This window comes from Oxyura jamaicensis, chromosome 5, assembly GCF_011077185.1.
Source record: "Oxyura jamaicensis isolate SHBP4307 breed ruddy duck chromosome 5, BPBGC_Ojam_1.0, whole genome shotgun sequence".
Classification (NCBI taxonomy): Eukaryota; Metazoa; Chordata; class Aves; order Anseriformes; family Anatidae; genus Oxyura; species Oxyura jamaicensis.
In genome coordinates, this window is record NC_048897.1 from 24499166 (window position 1) to 24521010 (window position 21845).

The 21845-nt window shown below is 44.4% G+C and overlaps 1 protein-coding gene across 1 annotated transcript; it reads left to right on the forward strand.

Annotated features, from left to right (window-relative positions):
- The first annotated feature begins 19780 nt into the window (after positions 1-19780).
- On the forward strand, positions 19781-21402 carry NKX2-8 (NK2 homeobox 8). Its single transcript, XM_035327084.1, has 2 exons — positions 19781-19946; positions 20858-21402. The coding sequence occupies exons 1-2, from the start codon at positions 19781-19783 to the stop codon at positions 21400-21402; spliced, it is 711 nt and encodes a 236-aa protein (XP_035182975.1).
- Positions 21403-21845: the final 443 nt, after the last annotated feature.

Consider the following 21845-nt stretch of genomic DNA (forward strand, 5'->3'; position numbering starts at 1 on the left):
TCCTACACTTGAATAATAGATGTTGACAAAGCCTCTGAATTATTTGGCTTCAAGTCTAGCTGAAACTTCTCTTAATGGTGAATATGAAATAAATGTTACAAATGTGGCTCAGCCTTGAGCAGCAAACTGACAATTGCCTACAAATAGGTGGTAGAGCAGTCACTCCTGTAACCCAAGTTTCTGAGGTTTTCTGAAATAAAAGCAAAGAAATCTGTTAGGAAAGTACATGATATTTCCCAGAGTGTCTATTCCCAGAGAGCTCAGTAAGCCTACTGAGATCAGTGGAAAGGCTTTTCATCTTTTCTCTGGGATTTGTGTCAGTATTCACATTTTCCCACAAGCAGCGTGGTTCAAAGCCTACAAACATCTCTTCCTGGACTGTTATGAAATCTTAGTCCAGGAATTTTGGAGGAGTAACACAAAAATGCTAGTCTAGAGAGGTTCTTCTTCAGAGCATTGATAAAACAAGACTCACTATGTTTAAAACCCCAAAATTAACAAGGAATTAAATTCCAATCAGAAGCAAAGTAGCAAAATGTACCTCCCTCAGAAAAGCTGACATTAATGGTGATTAAACAGCATTTACAGGTTGTAACCATCACATCACAGAGCTAGACATTCTGCAAACACAGTTTTCCTAAAGGCACTGCGAAAATACTCTTACTTTAGACCACTCAGGCTGGAGCACCATATCAGTGTGTGCTCTTCTCTTCCTTCAGAGTTGCCTTTGCTGGGACACATCACAGGCTCCCACTTCTTCTCTTGGTTCCTTTTATGTTTTAAGAGGCTTCATGGTTTCCTGGTCTCACAGTACACAGATTCAGTGGTGCTACATTTACCAGAGCTTTTAAAAGCAATAGGAAGAAGTATTCTCTAACAGACCTAAGGTCCAACAACTCCAAAGTAACATGTCTCCAACAGTGACCCAAAATAGGTGTGTGTGGAGGAACAGAGTAAGTGAGAGCTCATGTGCTGCAACAGAACTTTAAGAAGGAAATAAAAATAAAAATAAATAAAAATAAAAATCCAAAGCTTAAATTCAACACCTTACTGGCTTCTTGGAAAAAAACTTAAACACAATAATGTGATTTTTCTATGGCATTAGTCTACATATGTTTTAGGGGAGGTACATGATGTAGTAAAAGATCTTACAGTTTCATGTGCCTCTATTATTTTTCAGCCCATTGTCTTCAGGTGGATTTGCAACAATCATGCAACATATATGCAGCATATAACAGTCATGCAACATATTTCTGCATCTGTACTGGGAAATCTGATGTCCATGAATAATAACTGCAGTTTTTCTGTGTCTCTCTAGGGGCCCTGTGAGGTGTTTTTTCTATCTGGGAGGTCAGAAATCAGAGCAGTTCTGTTGTAACAAGTGGTGCTACCTACCCATGTGCTGTGTTTTAGACATAGGCAACAGATGTATTATCTAGATTGAAACAGAGAAGTCCAAATATTAAGAAATATATACATATAATATTATTTATAGTGGAAATTATTTTTGTTTTTCCTGTACAGTTGTCACTGAGTCATGAACCTGGTATCTCCACTACTTTTTACCTTTTATAGTTTCTTACACCCGTGTGGATGAGGGCTGTAATCTGCTTTCACACTGACATGGCAGTGGCTTTGTATCTGCTTTACACAAGTGTATAGGATTTTTTCAAGACAGAAAGCGCTGAAGATTCAAGCATTGGATTTCAGTAGCAAGAAATGCAAATTAGTCGTATTGGTGCTGGAACAACCAGGAGTGTCTGGACCACTGCAGCTGCTTCAAATCAGCGAATGTGCCTTTAGCCATGCCACAGATGCTTCAGCCTTTTACCTCTAGAGGGGGATAGATACCTGCGTAGTGTTTGTAGTGCGGTGAAGGGAAAACCCAGGCCAGATCTTGATAGGGACAGCATTTTCTGCCAAGTTCCCTGTAAGTGAGTAACCTGGCAAATAGACGATATTTATCGGAGCTGGAACCGGTGATCTGTGGGAATGCCTTGCAGCAATCCCTGCTCTGATACAAACTGAGGGCCCTTTGTATCACTTTGGTATCACTTGATTTTCTGCTTAGAGTGTGACTGCAGGCTTTGAAAATGAGCAAAGAATGGTCCTGAAAATCTGCTTGTGGATTTGCTTATGTGCTGTCCTCAGAGCCTCACTTCACTGTGTTGGTGTTAAAGCCAGGAGGTGTAACTTGCTCTCCTGCCATGCCCTCAAAGGCAAGGCAAAATATCTTGCTCTGTGCCTGCTTGAGTGTACAGGAGCTCTAGTGAGATGTTTGGGCACAAAGGGGGTTACAGTGAGCAGAGGAAGCAGAGCAGAGGTGATGTGGGAATGTGTGTCCCACAGCTCCACAGAAATGGTAAGTGGCAGGATTGTAAATGTCCCTGTTTATGCAGAATATAAACAGAAATAATGATTATAAATAATTCATCTTGCCTTTCTCATTCCTGCCTGTCAGTCAAGAGAGATAAGGGAAAAGCATGACAGCTAGCAATGATATTGTATATAAATGATCTCCAGATGGAAAAGGAATTTAACCACTTATTTAGAATTTCCAGATGTTTGGAAGCCTTGGACAAAACATATGTGTGTATAAACAGCATGCCTGGAGGCGTCAGACTGAGCACAGCCCTGCTGTATGGCTGGCTTATGCACATGCAACAAATCTGATGTGCTCGCAGCCTGCTGAGGGTACTGCAGATGGGACGGGCAGCTATGCACCAGCTGCTTGGTGGATCTGCTCCGTCCTACAAGTGCTGGGCCCAGGAGCACCTGCTACACAGCAAATGCATACAATTTTGAGACCTGGATTCTCCTGAAGAAGGTGGAAATGATCCTTCATTTGCAGGCAGTGGAAGCAGCAGATCTCTCAGAGCCTGTCCTGGCCATGGGTAACATTTGCAGCTTTTATTTGCTTGGGATCCCACAATGGGATTTTGATGGTGTCAGCCAACAGGCAAAACTAAAGGACTGCAGAAATTTTGATGACACTGAAAAAACTTTCCCCCCTTTTCTGCCCCAGAAAAAAAGCCTAGAGTTATTGAGAGGAAAAATATTCTAAGCCCTGTGAGTATAGGAAATAAAATAGCTGTTATATAGGAAATAAAATAGCTGCTATACTATAAGTCCTGAAATACTGTTCTGGAGGACTAAGATGCAGCTACAGCAGAATCAAATTAACTTTAAATTAAAAATTAATAAATAATCAATGTTCCTGCCCCCCGCAGAAAAAAAATCACATAAAATGCCCTTTTACTTTTTTTTTTTTTCCAAAAAAAAATTCCAACATTTACTACTCAGCTTATGGGATGGAAAAAAAAAAAAAAAGGAAAATAAAGAAAAGAAATTGACCATTTTTCCTCTCTATTATCTTTTTCCCGATGAGTCATGAAGAGTCAGCTCAGACACATGCAGACTGTACTCTGTATTGCCCTCTCCCCCAGAATGCCCAGAGTTCAATACCTTGTGTTTCTTTCTAACAGCCTCCATTTCCTTTGTGCATTCCAGAGCACAGCCCTCTTGCTGGCAATGGGGGCTTTCTGCCAATGTAAGAGTGAAGCTGACATAACACACATGCTGTGTCAGTTGGGGTTGATATTTCAGATGTCCCTCTTCAGGGACAGTTTTGTGCCTTTATTCACCTACTTCACCCTCACTTCCCACCCCCAACCACCTCCTTCTTAAAGGTTTTGATCTTCCAGCAATAACAGGGAAGGAAGTTTTAGGGTTTCACACTAATTTTGTTAAGATATGAGCCAAGCCAAGGAGGTCTCCCTTACTTTACTACTGAGGCTTTCATAGTTAGTAGTTCTCTCACCCATGCAATGTTTGATTGGTTTTGGACATAGTAAGATTTTAAAGCAATGATCTGTATTCACAGCACAAAGTTTCCCTCCTTATTGCTGTCTTTTATGCTTCAACTGATTCCTCTTCCAAAGGTCATGAATTACCTTACAGAATTCAGAACAAAATTTGGGCTACATTGACTCCCTTGATCTCAACCTGTTATATTGAAAATCTCAGTTATCAAGAAAGGAATGGCAGTTGAGTTGCAGAAGTTCCCCATATACCTTTTTCATTTACTTTTGTGACCTTGAACAGCCAAGAAGGGCCATCACTATCAATGACAGCAAGAACTCTCCTAGGCTAACTAAAAAGTCATAGCATTCCTAAGCATTCCCAGGTTTACTTCAGAACTGCTTGTGTGTTTGTTTGTTTTCTGGAGAGAAAAGTCTTGAAAGACTTGGTGGTGTAAGGTCAGTCTTTCTGAGGCTGTAAGACAAGCTTGGTTGCCTGAATAATTCATTTATTTGCCTGTTTGAAAACAAAAATACCAATTTGCTCTGGTTCTGAACTAATTTATGGCCTCCCACAGGGCCTGGGAGGAGAAGTGTTCTGGCAGGTTCACTGGCACCATGGCATGGAGATGGGTGATGGGGCTTTGGGCAGCATGATAGGGATGGGGCTAAAGCAAAAAGAGAAAGATCATTCTCATGTAGTCTGGTGTGTGGTGAGAAGCCCAGAGGTTTCCTGGGGTTTCCTGTGGCTAATAGAGATTGGAGAGAAGCATGTGGCACCCTAATGTGCATGGGGTACAAATCATAGGACTGCATGCTTGAATTTCATCCTGACACATGGAGACTGGATGTGTTCAGGTATCTGTCCTCTGCAAGCACCTGGACAGAATGAAAGATATCAGGTTACTTTGCAGTCCATTTTGTTCGATGGTTTCTGTTTTAAGCACTGTTTTAAACCCAAGAGGAGCATAGTCAGGCAAAGAAAAATACAGACTTTCATATATGAATGTTTAAAATTGAAGGTAAATCTCTCAACTGCTCTGTGGAGCAGTAGGAACCTGTGTCTTGTAGGAACCTGTCGATCTCTGCCTTACAGTGATAGTCCAACCATATTTTTGGTATGAGCAATCACTGGTTGGACAGTATTTATTTTTATTAGAACAGAACAAAATTTGGAATTTCTGTTTCCTTTACTTAAAAAAATAAAATAAAATAAATGTATTTTTCTTCTCGCTTAAAAGAAAAAGGCAAAATTTCTTGCGACATGAAATACCTCAAAAAGACATCAACAACAAGCTTCAATCTATTTGCATTGACTTCAGTGCTTACAGTTTAGAGTATTTTATTATTTTGCTAAAGTCAAAACATTACAGCTGAATTGAAGTGTTTCAACTGTAGAGAAGCAAAGCACTTCAAGCTGATGAAATGAAATATTCTGATATTTTTCCACTGAGCAATTTAAGTAAAATGTTAGAATCCTAGTGAGTCTCCAGACAACAAAGAGCCAGTAGCGGACTGCAGGAGGATGCACGGAGGGGGAGCACATTGCAGATCCATAGAAATAAATGGAATGGAAGGCTAACAAGAGCTTTTTACTTGCCAGTCTTAAAGGACCTTGCGTGGGAATAAAAGATACTTTAAAAACAAGCACTTCTAGGATTCCCTTTCTCTGTAGTTGTCTTTATGCTGCCATGAAATGTTTCAAGTTGTTACAAACAAAGAACTGCAGTAAGGGTGAAAAAAGACTGTTCACTTTGCGTGTCCAGGGTCCAACTGCCTACTTGGCTGATGCATGAGCCTCTAATGTCTAGGTGCTTTTTTACTTTTATGCCAGCTGGCCTACTCTAGAGAAGGCAACATAATATTTATGCATAGAACATGTACAATATAAATCTAAATGCATTTCCCTGAGCTCTCCTTCTCTGAGCTCCCAGCTGACTCCTGGTAAGGGACATTAGCCAGTGGCACATATACCACTGGCTTCAATTAAACCTTCATGCACCACAAGAACTGTTTCCATCAACTCATTTTACTGAAGATCTTATTTTAAAAAATGTGCTGTTTAGTTCTAAATCGCTGTTGGGCTGGACTGATCTCCTTCACAACCCAAGTGACATGGGACTGATTATCAGAGGAAAATTTCTGAGCTTCATTCCTTTAAATATTTGATGTTGCTGCTGTTGGTTCAAGCCAGCAGGCATAGCAAGAGTTGTTATTTTCTCAACAGATGGTTTTAGCAACTATAACATCACCCACCATCTCAGTTTATCTTTCTTTCTGAACAGGATCAAGTGGCCAAGTTGCAGGAAAATGTCAGTTGACTTCTTCCTGCACAAATCAGCAGATTCCCGTGAAAAATCCATGTCATTCATGGCATTTAGGGCTCAGCCAATATTTCTTATTCTCTGCTGCCCTTTCTTTTGAGCCTCCTGTACAATATTTATTCTTCAAGGCTGGAATGTGATAGTGTATTACTGTAAAAGATAGAAGTGCCGATTGTTATTTAAACTAAGAGCCTTGCTTTGCCAATGAACATCAAAGTATGCTAAAGTGGATACAAACACAATGCAGATGCACTGGAAAGGCATTTTATATTGTCAGAGCAAAGGGATGAGGCCTTTGTAGGGTTGGTGAGTCTCACAGATTTATAGTAATTTGATTTTTTCTTTTAAAGCCCCAAGTCTTGACATCATATGAACATGAAAGAAACTCAGCTTTCAAAAAAGGTTCATTTCCAGCTTTTGTGTTGGAAGGATATTATTCCCCAAAAGGACACTAGGAGCCATGTTGTCCATTACAATATGATTATAATTAGCTCATGATTAGAGGCAAAAGTATAGCATGTTTTTTGTATTATATCTGAAAAAAATATATATATGTTGAGTGTACTTTAAAATATTTGCTTGTGTAGTGACCTTAAGCAAAGATTTTAGTGAGGGTAATATATTGTTTCTGATGCAATTATATCATTTTGAACCATGTAACTCCTCTATATATTGATGTTGAACACTAATTATGGTAGTTCTCTTTAATAGGCTAAAATATGTCTGAGATTATGCCCCAGGCAAAGAGCTGGAGAGGAAGTTCAAAGCTACAGACATAGAAATCATGCTGCTTCCTTGCAGCTTACTGCTTTCTTGGAGAAAAGGGATGGCAAGTAATTTGGAAAGAAGGCAATGGAAGGAAAAAAGGCAGAACCCTGATAGTGTCCTTGTTTCCACTGGTTGAAGGTACATAACCTGCTGACAGTACACTCCAGATAAAAATCCCTAAAGGCTGTGCCTAGCCTGCAGCTTTCAGTATGTTGTTATTCCTGGTTTCGTGCCCAAAATGCCAATGTAAATTTGGCCCTTGTCAGCTGAAATGTATTTATACCGTTCTAATAACAAGCACAACTTTTAAGCATCTTTTTAGGAATGGACACATAAGTTTATTTCTGCAGATTGTAGGAGATGTAACCTGGCACTTACCACCTGTGTCCCAGCTGTCATGCCATGGGATGGTCACACCTTAAAGTAAGGGTAATGAGAAAAGCAGAAAATGAAGGGGGCAGGGAAATTTTCTGAACTGAGAGTGGAAGCACCATTTAGCACAATCTTTCTGCAAAGTTCCTGCAATCTAGATGCTGCAGGGCCTGATTCTCATATCTTTTATTTATTTGTATGGTGCAATTTTCTGGCCAGATGGGACTGCCTTGGTAATTCATCTGGGCTGGCATTGGACAGTCAGTGCTGGAGTGCTGCTGGACACAGAGGAATGAGCTGTGGCTCTTACCTTCCCTGCTGCTCCTTGGCATGCAGCCTGTTCCCACGACATTATCTGAAGCTGGTGATAGAGGCTTATGGTTTATTTTTAAAGCAATATTTTCAAGCAATTATCTTCCAACTTGCAGCTATAGACCTTTATACTCCCAGTCTAACAATGGCTTGTTTCTATAAATCCACTTGTTTAAGATTTCCCTCATGTGTGCACACTAAACACATTGTTAACCTTGACGAGCAGTTAAACACTTAACCAGCACTGCAAAATTTCCTCTCATTTTCAAGCGTTGTAAGCCTTCATTTCTTGTGTCTGTTCTGTAAGCCTGGCATGGGAAGGCAATAAAGGAAAGAATAAAATATCTAGAGCCAGCAACCTAACTGATTTCAATCAGTGTAGCTCCACAAAGTCAACGGAGATATAGAGGAATACATATGCTCTAAATCTGGCTTTATGTAAAAAAAAAAAAAAAAAAAAAAAAAAAAAACTCAGTACTTACTGACTTTCACAGGTCTATCCGCACTTTATTTAGGTTTTGCCTTTTGTGCTATGGGTTGTTTTTTTGTTTGTTTGTTGTTTGGTGGATTTTTATTTGTTTGCTTTGTAGAGAAGACACTACTTAAAAGAGTACTGATAGCATATTAGTCAATATTGATTTTTGGTGTTTCAAGTTGTCATAGACACCTTGCATAAATGCATTAAATTTCATGCTTGCCAGTGAATATAACCACTGCACAATGGACTAAAAATTGATGCTCTAGTTCTGTATTGTACTACTTTGTTTTATAGCTCATGTAACTTGTGTGGTTGGCCTGCAGATGCAGAAGAATAATCTGAAGATGCTCTGAGCCAGGCCCCTCTTGGCTAGGTGAGGTCCCCAAAACATAGCACACAATTCACAGGCCAGTGATAGTCAAATTATGGACCTTGAGTTTCTGGACCTGGAAGAGGAAAATGGAAAATGTTGCTGTGGTGGTTACTGCACAAGTGAAAAACCAAACAGAGCATATGAGGATCAAAAAATGAGGCAGGAAGAACACAAACTTAAACACTCAGCATGCAAAGATTAATTTCATAAAATAAAAGCTGGAAAAAATAAAAAAGGCAAACAAGGCAGTACAGGAAATCTCTAAAAAGGTTGCTGTTGACACTAAAGAAAGACAGAGAATATTCTGGCTGCAGCTGCAATACAGCTGTCATATCCAAACAAATTAAAACCCTCTGAGGAGGGTTTTAGACACAAATACACAATAAACTGTAACATTATTTAAATGAAGCAGGATCTTTTCTCTGCATCCCAAGCTGAATACTTATTTAGAGTGTGAAAAAAAGTACCCTGGGAGTACCCAATGACTTAAAATACCTTTATGGGTGCAAGAAAGCTTAAGGTCTGCCCTTGTGGGTGTCAAAACATATCTTTTTACTGTCCTGTTGCCACTGCACAAATTAGATTTCTCCCCTGTTTTTCCATCTCTGTTTTAAGACTCCTGATCACAGAGTCTGAGACTCCTGATTTTGGTGACCTAAGCAATCAGAAGGTGCACAGATACACTTTTAAAAGGAAAGCTGCAGTATTTCCTGGCACTCCAGCCTGCTTGCTGCATGGTTTTTCAGACAGCGCCATACTGCAAGCGCAGCTATGGTTCTGGCCGCTGCCAGGGAGTTGCTCACAGGAACCCCCCCCTCCCCAAGCCTCCCAGTCCTATCTCAGTTGCACTTGGTGACTGAGAAAGTTTAGCATCCATTATAAGGTGCTTATGTTGATTCACAGTCATTGAAAAGCAGGGCCCGAGTTACCTTTCTGAGTTAGTGACTCTTTACTCCACTGGTCACAGGCTGAGGTCAACTGATACAGGTCTCTGTGCATCCTCAATACCGAAATGCATCACTTTGGGTGGTCGCTCTTTCAGCCATTGTACACGTGGCCCCCAGTGCCTATGGGCAGTATCAGCACTGCCACCTTCCCTCTGGTTAAAGTCTAAGCTCAAGACTCAGTTGTGCTCGTCAGCTAGGAGCTGGATACAAATTGCTGTGATTTCTAAAGAAGCAGTGCCCAATCTCCTTTTACAATCTTTTTTTTTTCTTTTGTGTTTTGATATGTGTTTCCAAGATAAGATACTAAAAATACTTTTTTCCTTTTATCCTTTGTTATTCCTTTTTTATTTTCTATTTGCAAATGCAATTCCCCCAGTGGTACAGCATGATAGGATGCATAATACAATGATTTGAGCACAGATAAACTTTTTTTCTACTCTAAAGTAAACATTTGTTATGGACCAAAGCACAGCATAACTTTACAAAACACTTCTTTGATTAAATACATAAAATAAAACAGCTGCTGCTCTAACAAAACTTGAAATACTTATCAAATTAAATATGGATCATGCAATGTCATGCTGACTGTTTAACCCTAAATGACTACTAAATGACTGCAATAGATCAGAATTCACAGAAGAAATCAGCCTCCTGAACCCGTTTATTAAACGTTATTAAATGTTAGATGTTTATTTAACTTTATTAAACGTTATTAAATGTTAAACGTAAAATTATTAAACATTAGTTTAAGTTCCATAAATCTGCTTGATGTTGAGCATAATACAAATGATTACATGAGCTGGAAGTTTAACTGTATTGTTAATCAATGGATATTTTTGCTGACTGGATGAGGAACAAGGAAAGAAAGCATATTAAAAAGAAAAAAGAAAAAAAAAAAAAAAGAAAAAAGGATTGGAATGTCTCTGCTCCAAAAATAGTAAAGCAGCTTTGTTTCACTGTTGTAACAAATTCCATCATATGAAAACTATTATACAAAGGTTACTCATTATTAAAGGTACACCACAAAATGTCATGGTAATAGAGTGTTGTCATGGGATAAATATATCTCACTTTGAAATCTTCTCCATAAATGCTTCAGTCACCACAGCTTCCATTTAGCTGCAGAGGGCTGGCAGGAATGTTTTGTTTTAAAATTAATCATCCACTGTTCTTCTTTCCTGTCAGGACATTTAAGAACTGCAGTATGAGGGAGAAAGTCTTGGAGCTGTGGTTTTTTTGTTTTGTTTTGTTTTGTCTTTTTGGGGTGTGTGTGTGTGTATGCAATGCCCAAGACCTGAAGCAAGAAGAGATATTCCTGAAGTTGATTTTGGAAATATTTTGAGAAATCCAGTAAGAATTTTCACTGAGCTGCAGTACCCCAGAAGTAAATCATTCTGACTAACAGAAGAACTGACCGATATGTCTTTAAAGTTGTTAGTATTTGTTCTGCAAAAAGCTGAGAGATTATCACAGGCAAGATGGCCAGGGATATTACTTACAAGTATTCTAATTTAGGAAGGATGTCAACACACAACCGATCAGCAAACAAGTTATAAGATACTTCAGCAGATTTCAAAACTCTGTATATGGAGCTGACTAAACTCCTAAAGAAAACAGCTGATATCCAACCTTTCTCTGAGATCAGCTTGAAAAGGAGGGCAGAGATGGGGATATCAGCAGCCATTTATTCACTGTTAGTTACTGTGTGTTCCTCCTGCCTCCTGGCATTCTCTCCTTCAGTTTTCACTTACCCTGTGTGTTTAGGATTTGTTTGATGCCTGAGCCAGCATCTTTGTGAAGCCTGCTGGGGGATTTTCTGTCTGGTTCTGTAGGACCAGAAGCAGACAGACTGCCCTGGTTTGGCATCCACAGGGTTTCAAACTGCTCACCAGTGCAGGCTGCTCCTGCCCACTACAACCTCAAGGGTAGTCAGCCTGACTCCAAATCATCACACAAGTACACTCAAAGCCAAAAATGCACACACACACACCCCTGAAATATGTGAGTATTCATGAACATTAGCCTTCACAAGGCACTGGGGCACAAGCTCAGCAACCATACATTGCTGTGGAGCTGGGCTTGAAGCAGAGAGTGCAGAGAACTGCAGTGGAGGTGGTGAGAAAACACATTGTATTTTCCCACATTGTTAATTTCTGTACATCAGTAAATGTTACTATTTCCATTCTTTTAACCGTGTTACTGCCTGGCTGAAAACTTTATGAGAAATCACTCCCAGACTTTTTACGGGAGCTTCAACAGTGGCATTTTGGAAGCTGTTACATGATATTATGTCGCTAGGTCTGCAGGTGACTAAAACCTCAGAATACCCCAGAATATTTTATTCTGAAACATTCTTGCAGCAGCTGTTTCCACACATCATTCGTAACTTCTCTGCCTTAAGAACTGTGACAGTTTAAATAGTTTTGGTGAACAAAAGCACACTGCATACAGAAGTCTGGATCAGAAGCTTGCAGTAGTGTGGGTCAGGTGGTGAGTCCGTTATGAATACCCATCCCAAGTGCTTATTTAGAGGTTTTGACAGCATTTCATATGATTAACACACTATTTGAATACTCACTAGTTATACAATGCACAACCACAGCAGTTGTATGAGATGCTTTAATAAAATCTGACATCATTTTATAGACACAGAAATAGATAAAGGAAGCAAAACCATGTGGTGAGAGCAGGAGAACTAAATAGGTTTTAAATGTCCTCAGTTCTCATCTAACCTGTACTCTGTCAGACTATATATCTATCTTGCTAGAGTTGGACTTTGAAAATTACTGCACAAAAGAAGGTTTGAGAAAATCCCCTGGGGAGACATTTTTTTTTTTTTTCTCACCATACCTGACAGTAGCTGCATAAACTGATGGCCAACTGTTTCAAATAAACAATTAAATGTCTACACTTGACCCAAACTCTATCTGCCTCTTTGGAGTCCTCATTACCCCCTGAGGCTAAGAAAGCATAATGACAGCAGAATCAGGCCCAAGGATTTTACCAAACTCCCTGATCAGAAGGTAAGTCATTTCAGATAAGTCATATCTGAAGACAGACTTCCAGCTATTGCCTTGTAATCAAATATTCCAGTCTGGGATTGTTTGGGGGATCTTCAGATGCTTTGCTGCTCAGTTTGGTGACTAAAGAGCATTTAAAAAACCGCAGCAGGATTGAAAAATTGTCATATAACCTAATGGCTTCTTAATGTAAACTCTGATAGTATGGAGTATATACAACACTTGATGTTACTGTGAGAAAATGATCACAAATAAGATTTCAAATGAAAGCAGTTGAGAAAGAAAATGGAGGCAAAAAGATATAAAATGTGGGTTGAGAGAAGGGAAGAAAAACAGAAGAGAGCTGTGGAGACAGACACTGAGGAAGAAAGGAAAATAAATGATCTACTGTGAAGTTTAAATAAAGACTATTATTACGTTAAATAATGAGCACCAAAAGTGTGTGTATGCACTTCCATGTATAAAGTATATAAAGTTGGATGTGTGTGGTGAGATGATTATCAGTTTGAGAGATTGTTTCATATGAAAATAAGCTACAGCTTCTTGCTGCAAAAACCCAAAATAATCTTCCTTACTACTTTATTTGTAGGGAAAAAACAAAAGCAAACAAACAAAAAAGCCCAATATCAAGTCAGGGCAAATCTGAACAATTCAAGTGCAGATTTCAAATTACATTTGTAAGCAGGGACATTTGAATCTGGGGTCTGGGGCCATGCACAGTCATAAATAAATAAATAAATAAATAAATAAATAAGTTTCTATTGTCAGAGACTGGAACTGATTCCTCTGTCAAGTCCCCCACACAGTGAGAGCTGGAACCATAACTTCTTGAGCAGCCAGAGCCTCTCTGCCATTTATTGTGTGCTGTGCCAGAGCAAGCACTGCTTCACCCAGCTCAATTCTCTTCGAGGCAGCAGTAACTTCACTCAACAATTTAAAAGTCAATAGTGTGCAAATGAAAGCAGAATGCAGCTCAAGGGTGGCAAGAAACTGTGGACTGCAATTTTAACATGGACTTCCTGTGTTCATATATTTTTACCTGCAGTACCAGAGATAAATCTTGATGTTCTGGAAACATTTTGATTTTCATCAGACACCTTTTCTTTCACATTTGCAGCTGGGAGCAATAAGTACCTTTTTGGCCTGATTTCCTAAAGAGCAAGGCTCACACAATCTTATTTTCTGCCTGTCATCTGGAAAAAAAAAAAAAAAAAAAAAAAAAAAAAAGATGGTCAGAAATCTCAACACCAATAATGATCACAGGAGTTTCGTGAAACTTAATGGCTTGAGAGAAAGCCCAAATTATTGGCTGACTAACAGAAAACAAATATTTGGCTTGGCAGCAGCCTACTAGCCAGTCAGCACATGTGACGAGCAGCCAGCTAGCGTGCACCCAGCCAAAGCACTGCTACCTCTGGGAGACTTGGCACATCACAGAGGAAGGAAATAACATCTTATAAAAGTGATAAAAAGAACTTTTTTAAGTTTATAATTTTGGCTGCCAGCTTGATTCTAATAGAGGTTATATATCAGAATTTAATAGCGTTTGGCCAACAGAGAACACTTACCAGAATTTAACAATTACTTAAAATGCAACTGATATGTTACAGTGCAGGACACAGAGTTATGCACTAAAATCCAACATAAAATTTGTAAGCCATTCAAAGAACAAAATGTCTTCATGCCTTTGTGAAGGTCTGTTGAAGACAACGGTGTTGGTGAACAGTACAGCTTCCCTAGGGGACAATCCTGTCCTCTATTGCAGTTTCTCAACTGCTTAAAGGTTGTGCTTTTGTCTTACTATTCACCCCATTTTCCTAGCATCATCTGCTTTGGTTTTGAACCCAGACTCTCACAGGGTTTTAGGCACCTCATACCCACTGAAATAAAGTAGTTAGGTGCCTAAACTCTCAGGGAGGCTGGGGCGAGGTCACAACCTCTGCTCTTGTCCTGTCCCTTTCAAAGTCATTGGTCCTCTGTGCTCCAAACGTGCCCTTCAGCTGGAAGGTTGTGCAGGCTGAAAATGAAAATCCCCATCCCCTCAGCCTTTCCTGTGAGCTGAGGTCAAAGGAGCCCAAGGGGAGGAAAGCCCAGGCAAGTGTGCAGCCATGATCATGTCTTCATTGCATGGAGCCACACCACTTCGCCTCCTCACAGACTCATCCCAAAGGAAAGGGGGGCAAGAAGAGCTTGTCCCTTGCTGCTTTGCTTGCAGTCCATTTGCAAAATAATTCCTCCAGGATGATCACATAGAGCAAATGAAATCTTGAACCTGAATACTCTAGTGGTGTGAGTAATCCCTGTTGCAAGGAGTAATATCTCTTGTTTAATGCAGAACAGAAAATTGAGGGGTTCAGAGAAAGTGTAAGCCTTGGATAACATGCTTTGTATGCTTCAGATTTAATATTTATTTTTAATAAATGAGCTCTGTAAAACCAAAAGGAGAGTGATAGGAGAGGGAGTCACTATTTAGGTGGAGTGGAAATTAATGCAACAGAGAATTAGAAGTTTCAAAATAAACACGAAAGAAAGAATAATAATTAAATTTTGTTGATGTTTTTGATAGGTCGAGGTTGATGTATGCATGTACTTAGATTGGGGAATAGTAATGAAAAGAAGAAATAAAGGAGCTAAAGGAAGGAAAAAAAAAAAAGTAATAGTTTGTTAGGAAGTTTTAGTAAGTGGAAAAAGCTACAGCCAAAAATAAACAACATGATTCTACTGAGGAAGAGAGACAAATGCAATGTAGACAAATATACGGAAAGCAATCTTTCTTGTAAGAGGAATACTACACTCTTTTAACAATACTGCCCTAATCAAAAAATGTACCATAATGAATGTCAGCTGCAAAGAGAAAAGAAGAGCTTATGGTAAGATTCAAAGTTAAAGTTGCTTAGTTGTTGAGAGGGAAAGGTATTTTCAGGCGACGACAAAACTGTTAAGTTGTGAGAATTTTCATTATTGGAAAAAGAAGTAGGGATTTTATTTTATTTTGTTTATGTAAAAGTGGAATCTTGTCTTTTTTTAAAAAATCAATTCTAAATTTCACGTTGAATTCTGTGAAATCAGGTTTTCCTTTTAGTGAAGCCAAAGTTCTCAGTTTAACACCTCACAAATATGTTGTATACAGAATGAAATTTTAAAATCCCGTATTCTAAAAAAGGAAGCTCTCGGTGAGGGATTCATTTGCCAGGCTTTATTGTGCTACTTGCCAAGTCAGTCATTTTCCATGCCTCATTTCCCGGTCACCATCCTGCCGAGGTGCGTAGTCTCGGTAGCTTTTGCTCCCAGGGATTTAACCTAAAGCAGCCTGGAAAACTCTCAGCAAGGCGGCTTTTCCTGGCTGTTAGCACTGCCCCTCGCTCGTCTGAGTTAGTGCTATGGAGAGCTCCTCCTTGGAGCTGGGACTTCACCGACTAAAGCCAGAATGCCACTTTTCCTGATGCAAATTTTTATATTTCCCCTCCTCTGTCGAGGCGCAGACACAGTCACCTATTTCATGAAAATTTCACCCGCGCATCCCGCGTCCGTCGATCTGGGCAATCTGCTCTGCGAGCCTCCACTGCACACAATAAATGAGCCCATTCAAAAAAAAAAAAAAAAAAAAAAAAAAGAGGGCAAGAGAGAGAAAGCCCTGTTTTCTCAGGTGGTCGGAGGTGTTTTTTGCAGCCCGGCTTCCCCGGCTGGAGAGGGACCGGCGGGGCTGGTGGGGAGGGCAGCAAGGCAAGAGCACGGCAGGAGCCCCGACGGGAGCGGGGCAGGTCCGAGCCAGTCCCGGGATATCCCTGAAGGGCCGGGCCACATCTCGGGCTGGAAACCCTGCTTTTCCTGCCCTTTTTCCCTTGAGCCTTAACCAAACACGCTCGTCGGCGGGCGGCATGAAAAAACGCTCTGTGAATACCGTAGAAACAAATATACTTTTATTATTTATTTTTAAATATTTTTGCTTGTTTGTTTCTTTACCCGCTAGGGAAAGCTAAAATTCATTCAGAAGCGCTGGAGGGGGTCCCCGCAGAGGATCGGGGACTCGCAGCAGCTCTGCTCGGTCCCACGGAGGGCACCCCAGGGGTGCCGGGCGCTCGACGTCCAGGGGCACCGAGGGGTTGGGGGGCGAAGGGGGCAGAGATGAAGGGGCCTCTCGGTTAAAGGATGCCGCGGCGGGGGTCCCGCAGGAGACAGAGCTCCTCTGGTCCCGGCCGTCGCGTCCATAGAAGGGCGTGAAACGTGACCCGGTGGACCTCGAAATGGGGCCGGGCAGCCGGAGCTGAAAAGTGTCCAAGTCGGTCCCAAGCAAAACAAGACATGAAACATTTCAGGTTATTACGTTCTGCCTTTGAAGCGAACTATTTCCCGCAGATAACAATGCGTAGGTATATTTAGATAGCTCGGCTCGTCCAAGGAGAATGTGTCTTGTGCTATTTGAGAAAAACTCTAAGAGTAAGTGCAAATATTTGATGCTGAAGAGCTCTTAAGGCTTGAAGAGTACCATTTACTTATTTCTACACATCAGTGTGGGCTTAGGATGTTAAATAGATTAAAAGGCTAAGAGAGGTCACTGAAGTAGACTCTCTTTCTCTCCTCCCGACTTTTTTTCCTTGCAAAGTTTTTGCACTTTCTTTAGAGTGTCCTCGGCAAACTCCCCTTAAGAGCCATCTCGGATACTGTATAAGTTTGTGGCTCTGAACGCCGGCCCCCGCCCCTCGCCTCCCCCCCGAAGCCCAGCTCCAAGAGCAGGCATTCAGCAAATGTTTGCCCGCGGTTTCAAGATATTAATAAGGACTCCTAGGCCCCCTTTTCTCCCGGGAGCGTCAGGAAGCTAGGGGCAGCAGCGGCCCTGCCCGGCAGGTGAATGCGGCCCTACCTGGCCTGGGACCCACGACCCCCCCCCCGTCCGTCCGCCGGCTGCCCCGGCGCTGACACGGGGGGCAGGGGACCGGGGGGCGACAGCGGCCGCGGGAGGAGCCGCTCCACGGAGGACGGCCACGTCGCTTCAATTTAATCTCATTTAAAAAGACATAACTAATAAATTTGTATGGACGGGGCTGCCGGAGACGTAAAGCAGAGTCGATAGTGGTTCAATCCCATTGAACCCTATTGAAAACCATGACAACAAGGAACAAGCTCCGATTTATCCCGGAGAGTTAAAGCACATTGTGGGAAGGCGTCAATCACCTATTATTCCAGATCTGAACAAATGCAAAATCTTGACTGGAACAAATGCTTCCAACAGGTCCGGGACATAGGGCTACATTTCCCTTTTGTTCACGGCCTAGCAGTTGGCATGTATTTGTGCTCCCCTCGCTCCGACCACCCAGGACGGCTGGGAGGCTGTGCTCCAAGCGAGGAAGATAACTGCTGTCACCAGGCACGCTTGATAGGTGGCTGCAGTAATCACGGCCTGGGAATCGTTTATATGGAGCCTGTCCAGTCCCGGAGAAATATGCAGGAAGTTGGCCAAATGGAGCCTTGTGCCCTGTTCATCTCGCCCACAAATCTCTCCGATATAAATCTCGCCCCTCCGCTGTCATTATCGCTCTATTTACATTTTCACGGGGAAGTGTAACTGCTTCCAGAAGCGCTGCACGGAGCCGGGCGGGGAGGGGTGGCGGCGGCCGGAGGCAGGCGGGGAGCTGGGCCGGGGGGCGAGAGCAGGGGATGGATAACTATAATCTATACACAATGGGTTAGAGATGTCTGTTTGGACAGGGAAATCTGAACCAACAAAGCGGCCGGCTAGAGGCGTATCTGCATGCGTATCTGGGTCGCCGCTCCGAGGCGCGCAGTGTGTTGCAGTGTTTCCCTCAATTTCCCCGACGGGGCTGCATTGTGTGCACCTTGGCTGCCGTTCAAGCCCCCTTTCCTGCCAGGTTTCCTCCACCTACCCGGGCTCGGCTCCCAGCGCATCCCCGGGTGGGGGACGCGGTGGAGCCTGGCGGAGGGCGCCCAGGTCCCCGGTCCCCGGGCCCCTGTCTTGAGCTGCCCTGCGCCCGGTTGTCGCTTGTGTCCGTGCCCTGCGGTCGAGCCCCGAGCCCTGCCACTGCGGTTCTGGAACCGAGCAGCGGAGCGGGAGGTGCCATTTGCAGAGTCCTCGGTGCTCAGCGAGGCTGTGCGAGGGGCCGGGGCCGCCCGGAGAAAGGCTGTGGGGAGGCTCCTGCCTCGCGCCCCGCGGAGGGGACCGCGGAGGTGATGCCGCCGGGGCTGTCCCCACCGCCGGCCGCACCCCTCCTGCCGGGAGAGGAAAATAAAAACGGGGGGGGCGGGGGCGCCGGGTTTGGTTGCTGCTGCTTTTGGCAGATGAAGCGGCGCTCGGCGGGGACGCGAGACGCACAGATAAATAAACGCGCCGCGTTTGATCTTTTCTCCCTCTCTCCCAGCTGGAATCGTTTCAGCCCCTCACACACAGCGCCCGAGGGGATGTTCTTTGGATTAGTGCAACGCAAAGCGATGCTAACAAAATCTCCACCACCCCGGCTCTCGCTCAAGGACCGAGCGCGTTGGGCTCCCCGTGTTTCCGCAGCCAAGCTCACCCTATTACCTTCCCGAGAAAAAGGTGCACATTACATCCACAACATGCTCCGCAGAAGCAACAAAAACGGAGATCCCATCCCCTGAAAGCACACACACACAAACACCAGCCTTCCCCCCGGAGGGCACCGCCGAGGTCTAAAAAATCCTGGGCTGAGGGTCGGAAACCCGTCAATGGCAAGGGGAGAAGTGAAGGTAGTACGGCAAACAGCCCGGCTAAATAAAGCAAATAACAACTTAAATTCCTTCCAGGTTTAAAGAGAGGAAAAGGAGGGGAGAGGAATAAAGAGGGAGAAGCAGGGAGGAGGCTCTCGGCAGGCTCTGCGGATGTCCTGGGAGGATTCACTTTGTCTGCGGATAGAAGGGACGCTGGTGGCTTTGGTGGCGGATGGAGGGGGGTGGTTGTTGGTCATCCACATGCCACCCAAGATGTTATTCACTGCTAACAATTACCATTATCTGTCCCCACTTTTGGCTAATCAGACAGAATATGTAATGATGAAGCCTGTTTCCTGCTGTCTTTGGGAGGTAACGGGTTATTCTCTCATGGGGGTGGCGGGAGGGGGGGGTTACACCTACTCCCATTAGGGCTTTAGCACTTGACTAATTCAGGTACTTAGCATCCTATAGACAGGGACGGTTTGAAAGCAGGCAGTGTTTGCAGTGGGGAGGACTGTTTATATAAACAGGACACCTCTGTAAACGACACTAATATTTGGGGTTAGGTGGCGATGGAAGGGAAGGTCCTCTTGAGCCCGGAGATTCCCCAGTAACTGGGCGCAGTCCTTTCCTCGCAGCAATTAAGGGAGGGGGTTTGGGGTTTGGGGAAGATATTTTTTGGGGGTGTGGGCACAACCTACCATGGCCACATCTGGCAGGATCAGTTTTACAGTGAGGAGCATTTTGGATTTACCAGAGCAGGATGCGCATAGCATAAAGCAAGCCTCCGACCACCACCACTCAGCGGAGAACTACACCGGCTCGCCGTACCGAGGGTGGATAGAAACAGACAGAAATCAGTATCCCTGTGAGTATGAAACGGACAGGAGTTCGCCATCTCCTTGCAGCTCTCTTTTATTTGTTCCCCCATTCCTTTGGGGAAGATGTGAAGAAGCGAATCGCCAGCGTGCGTAGCCTACAGGATCGGGGGAATCCAGGCTGGGAATTTTATAGATTACTGAATTGCAACAATTAAACGTCGGGAACATCCCAGCCACGAGCTTAAGAGAGAAAAGGTATTCTCCCCTAGGTCTGTGCATGTTCTCGGCTGTGGCAGAAAGCTAAACCTCAGGCTGTTGTCTGCCCGTCTCTCTGCGTTTAAGCTCGCTTCCCGGCTTCCTTTTTTTTTTTTTTTTTTCTTTCCCGTTTCACTGTTGCAAGAAACCCTGCCTTTTTGTGCTGGATGGCTTTCAGCTCATCCCACGTACCCTAGAAGAAAGCACACGCCCAGTGCCACCTCTCCGGGCCGCCACGGAGCGCGCCCTGGGCGCGACCGCGTCTTTCCACGCGTTTCTCACTGCGGAGGAGAGCAGCCTCCGGCTCGAGCCTCCGACGAGGCGGCACGTTTTCCTTATCCCCCCTTACAAATCGTGCCGCAGCAGTATAGCGCTTCATACAGGCGTACGGTAAGGAGGGAGCCCGTCCGCTGGCCGGACGGAGGATCCCCACCGGGCTTAGTTACACGTGGAGGTGATGAAGCAGCCGGAGAAAAGCGGCGGTGCACCGACTTGGCGGCCCGAGCCCCCGTGTTAGCCCCGGGCCAGTCCCCGCCAGCCCCGGGGCCGTGTGGGGCTGTGCGCAGGGGCAGTGGGTTCATCCCGCTCGGGGGGCTAGCCCCGACCTCTTTTCGGCCACCGGGATTAGCCTGGCCGGGGCTGTCCCCGTGGGGGGCGAGGCGGCCCGGGGGACCCCCTGTCTCTAACCCCTCACTGTCCCCAGCCTCCGACGAGAGCGGCCCGGAGCTGAGCCTGCCCGACTCCACCCAAAGGCCGCTCCCCGCCCGCGGCTCGGAGGCCGAGAAGAAGAAGAAGCGGCGGGTGCTCTTCTCCAAGGCGCAGACGCTGGAGCTGGAGCGGCGGTTCCGGCAGCAGCGCTACCTCTCGGCGCCGGAGCGGGAGCAGCTGGCCCGCCTGCTCAGCCTCACGCCCACCCAGGTGAAGATCTGGTTCCAGAACCACCGCTACAAGATGAAGCGGGCGCGCAGCGAGGGGCCCGGCAGCCCTCCGTCGCCGCGCCCTCCCGCCCTGCTGCGCCGGCTGCTGGTGCCGGTGCCGGTGCTGGTGCGGGACGGGGAGCCGTGCCGGGGCTGCCCCGCCAGCCCTCCACCGCCCGCCGCCCGTCCCAAGCTGGGCTGCGCCCTGGCGGGCTGCAGCGCCCAGGCCGCCCTCGCCGTCCAGGGCTACCAAGCCTGCCCGTCCGCCCTGGGCGTCTTCCCCGCGTACCAGCACTTAGCGCACCCCGCCGTCGTCTCCTGGAGCTGGTGACAGCGGCGCCTCGCCCTCCGGGCCGGACTCATCCCGAGGGCGCCTGGGCTGCCCGCCCCTCCGCCAGCTCGCCCAGGGGCACGGGGCCCGGGCACGGCTTTTGTAAAACCTCCGCTCCCCCCCGTTTCTTTCTGAGAGGGTTCCCTGACAAAAAAAAAAAAAAAAAAAAAAAAAAAAAAGTAATAATAATGATCCTAGCGACCTAGTTCGTTTGCAGATAGCTTATTCTTCCGATGACTAATAAAATTATTTGGGGCGAACTCTTTTTATTTTTACTTTTTTTTTTTTTTTTCCCGGCCAAGTGTATTTTTGACGATTAGGGCTTTCGTTTTGGATTACCTCTTGTGCCGTAAAAGCTGACATGCTTCTCTTGCCAGCGGAATCTCACCCACGATTTCCTCTATTTTACCCACATAAGCCAACAAAGGGCGAAAAAAGTTTGG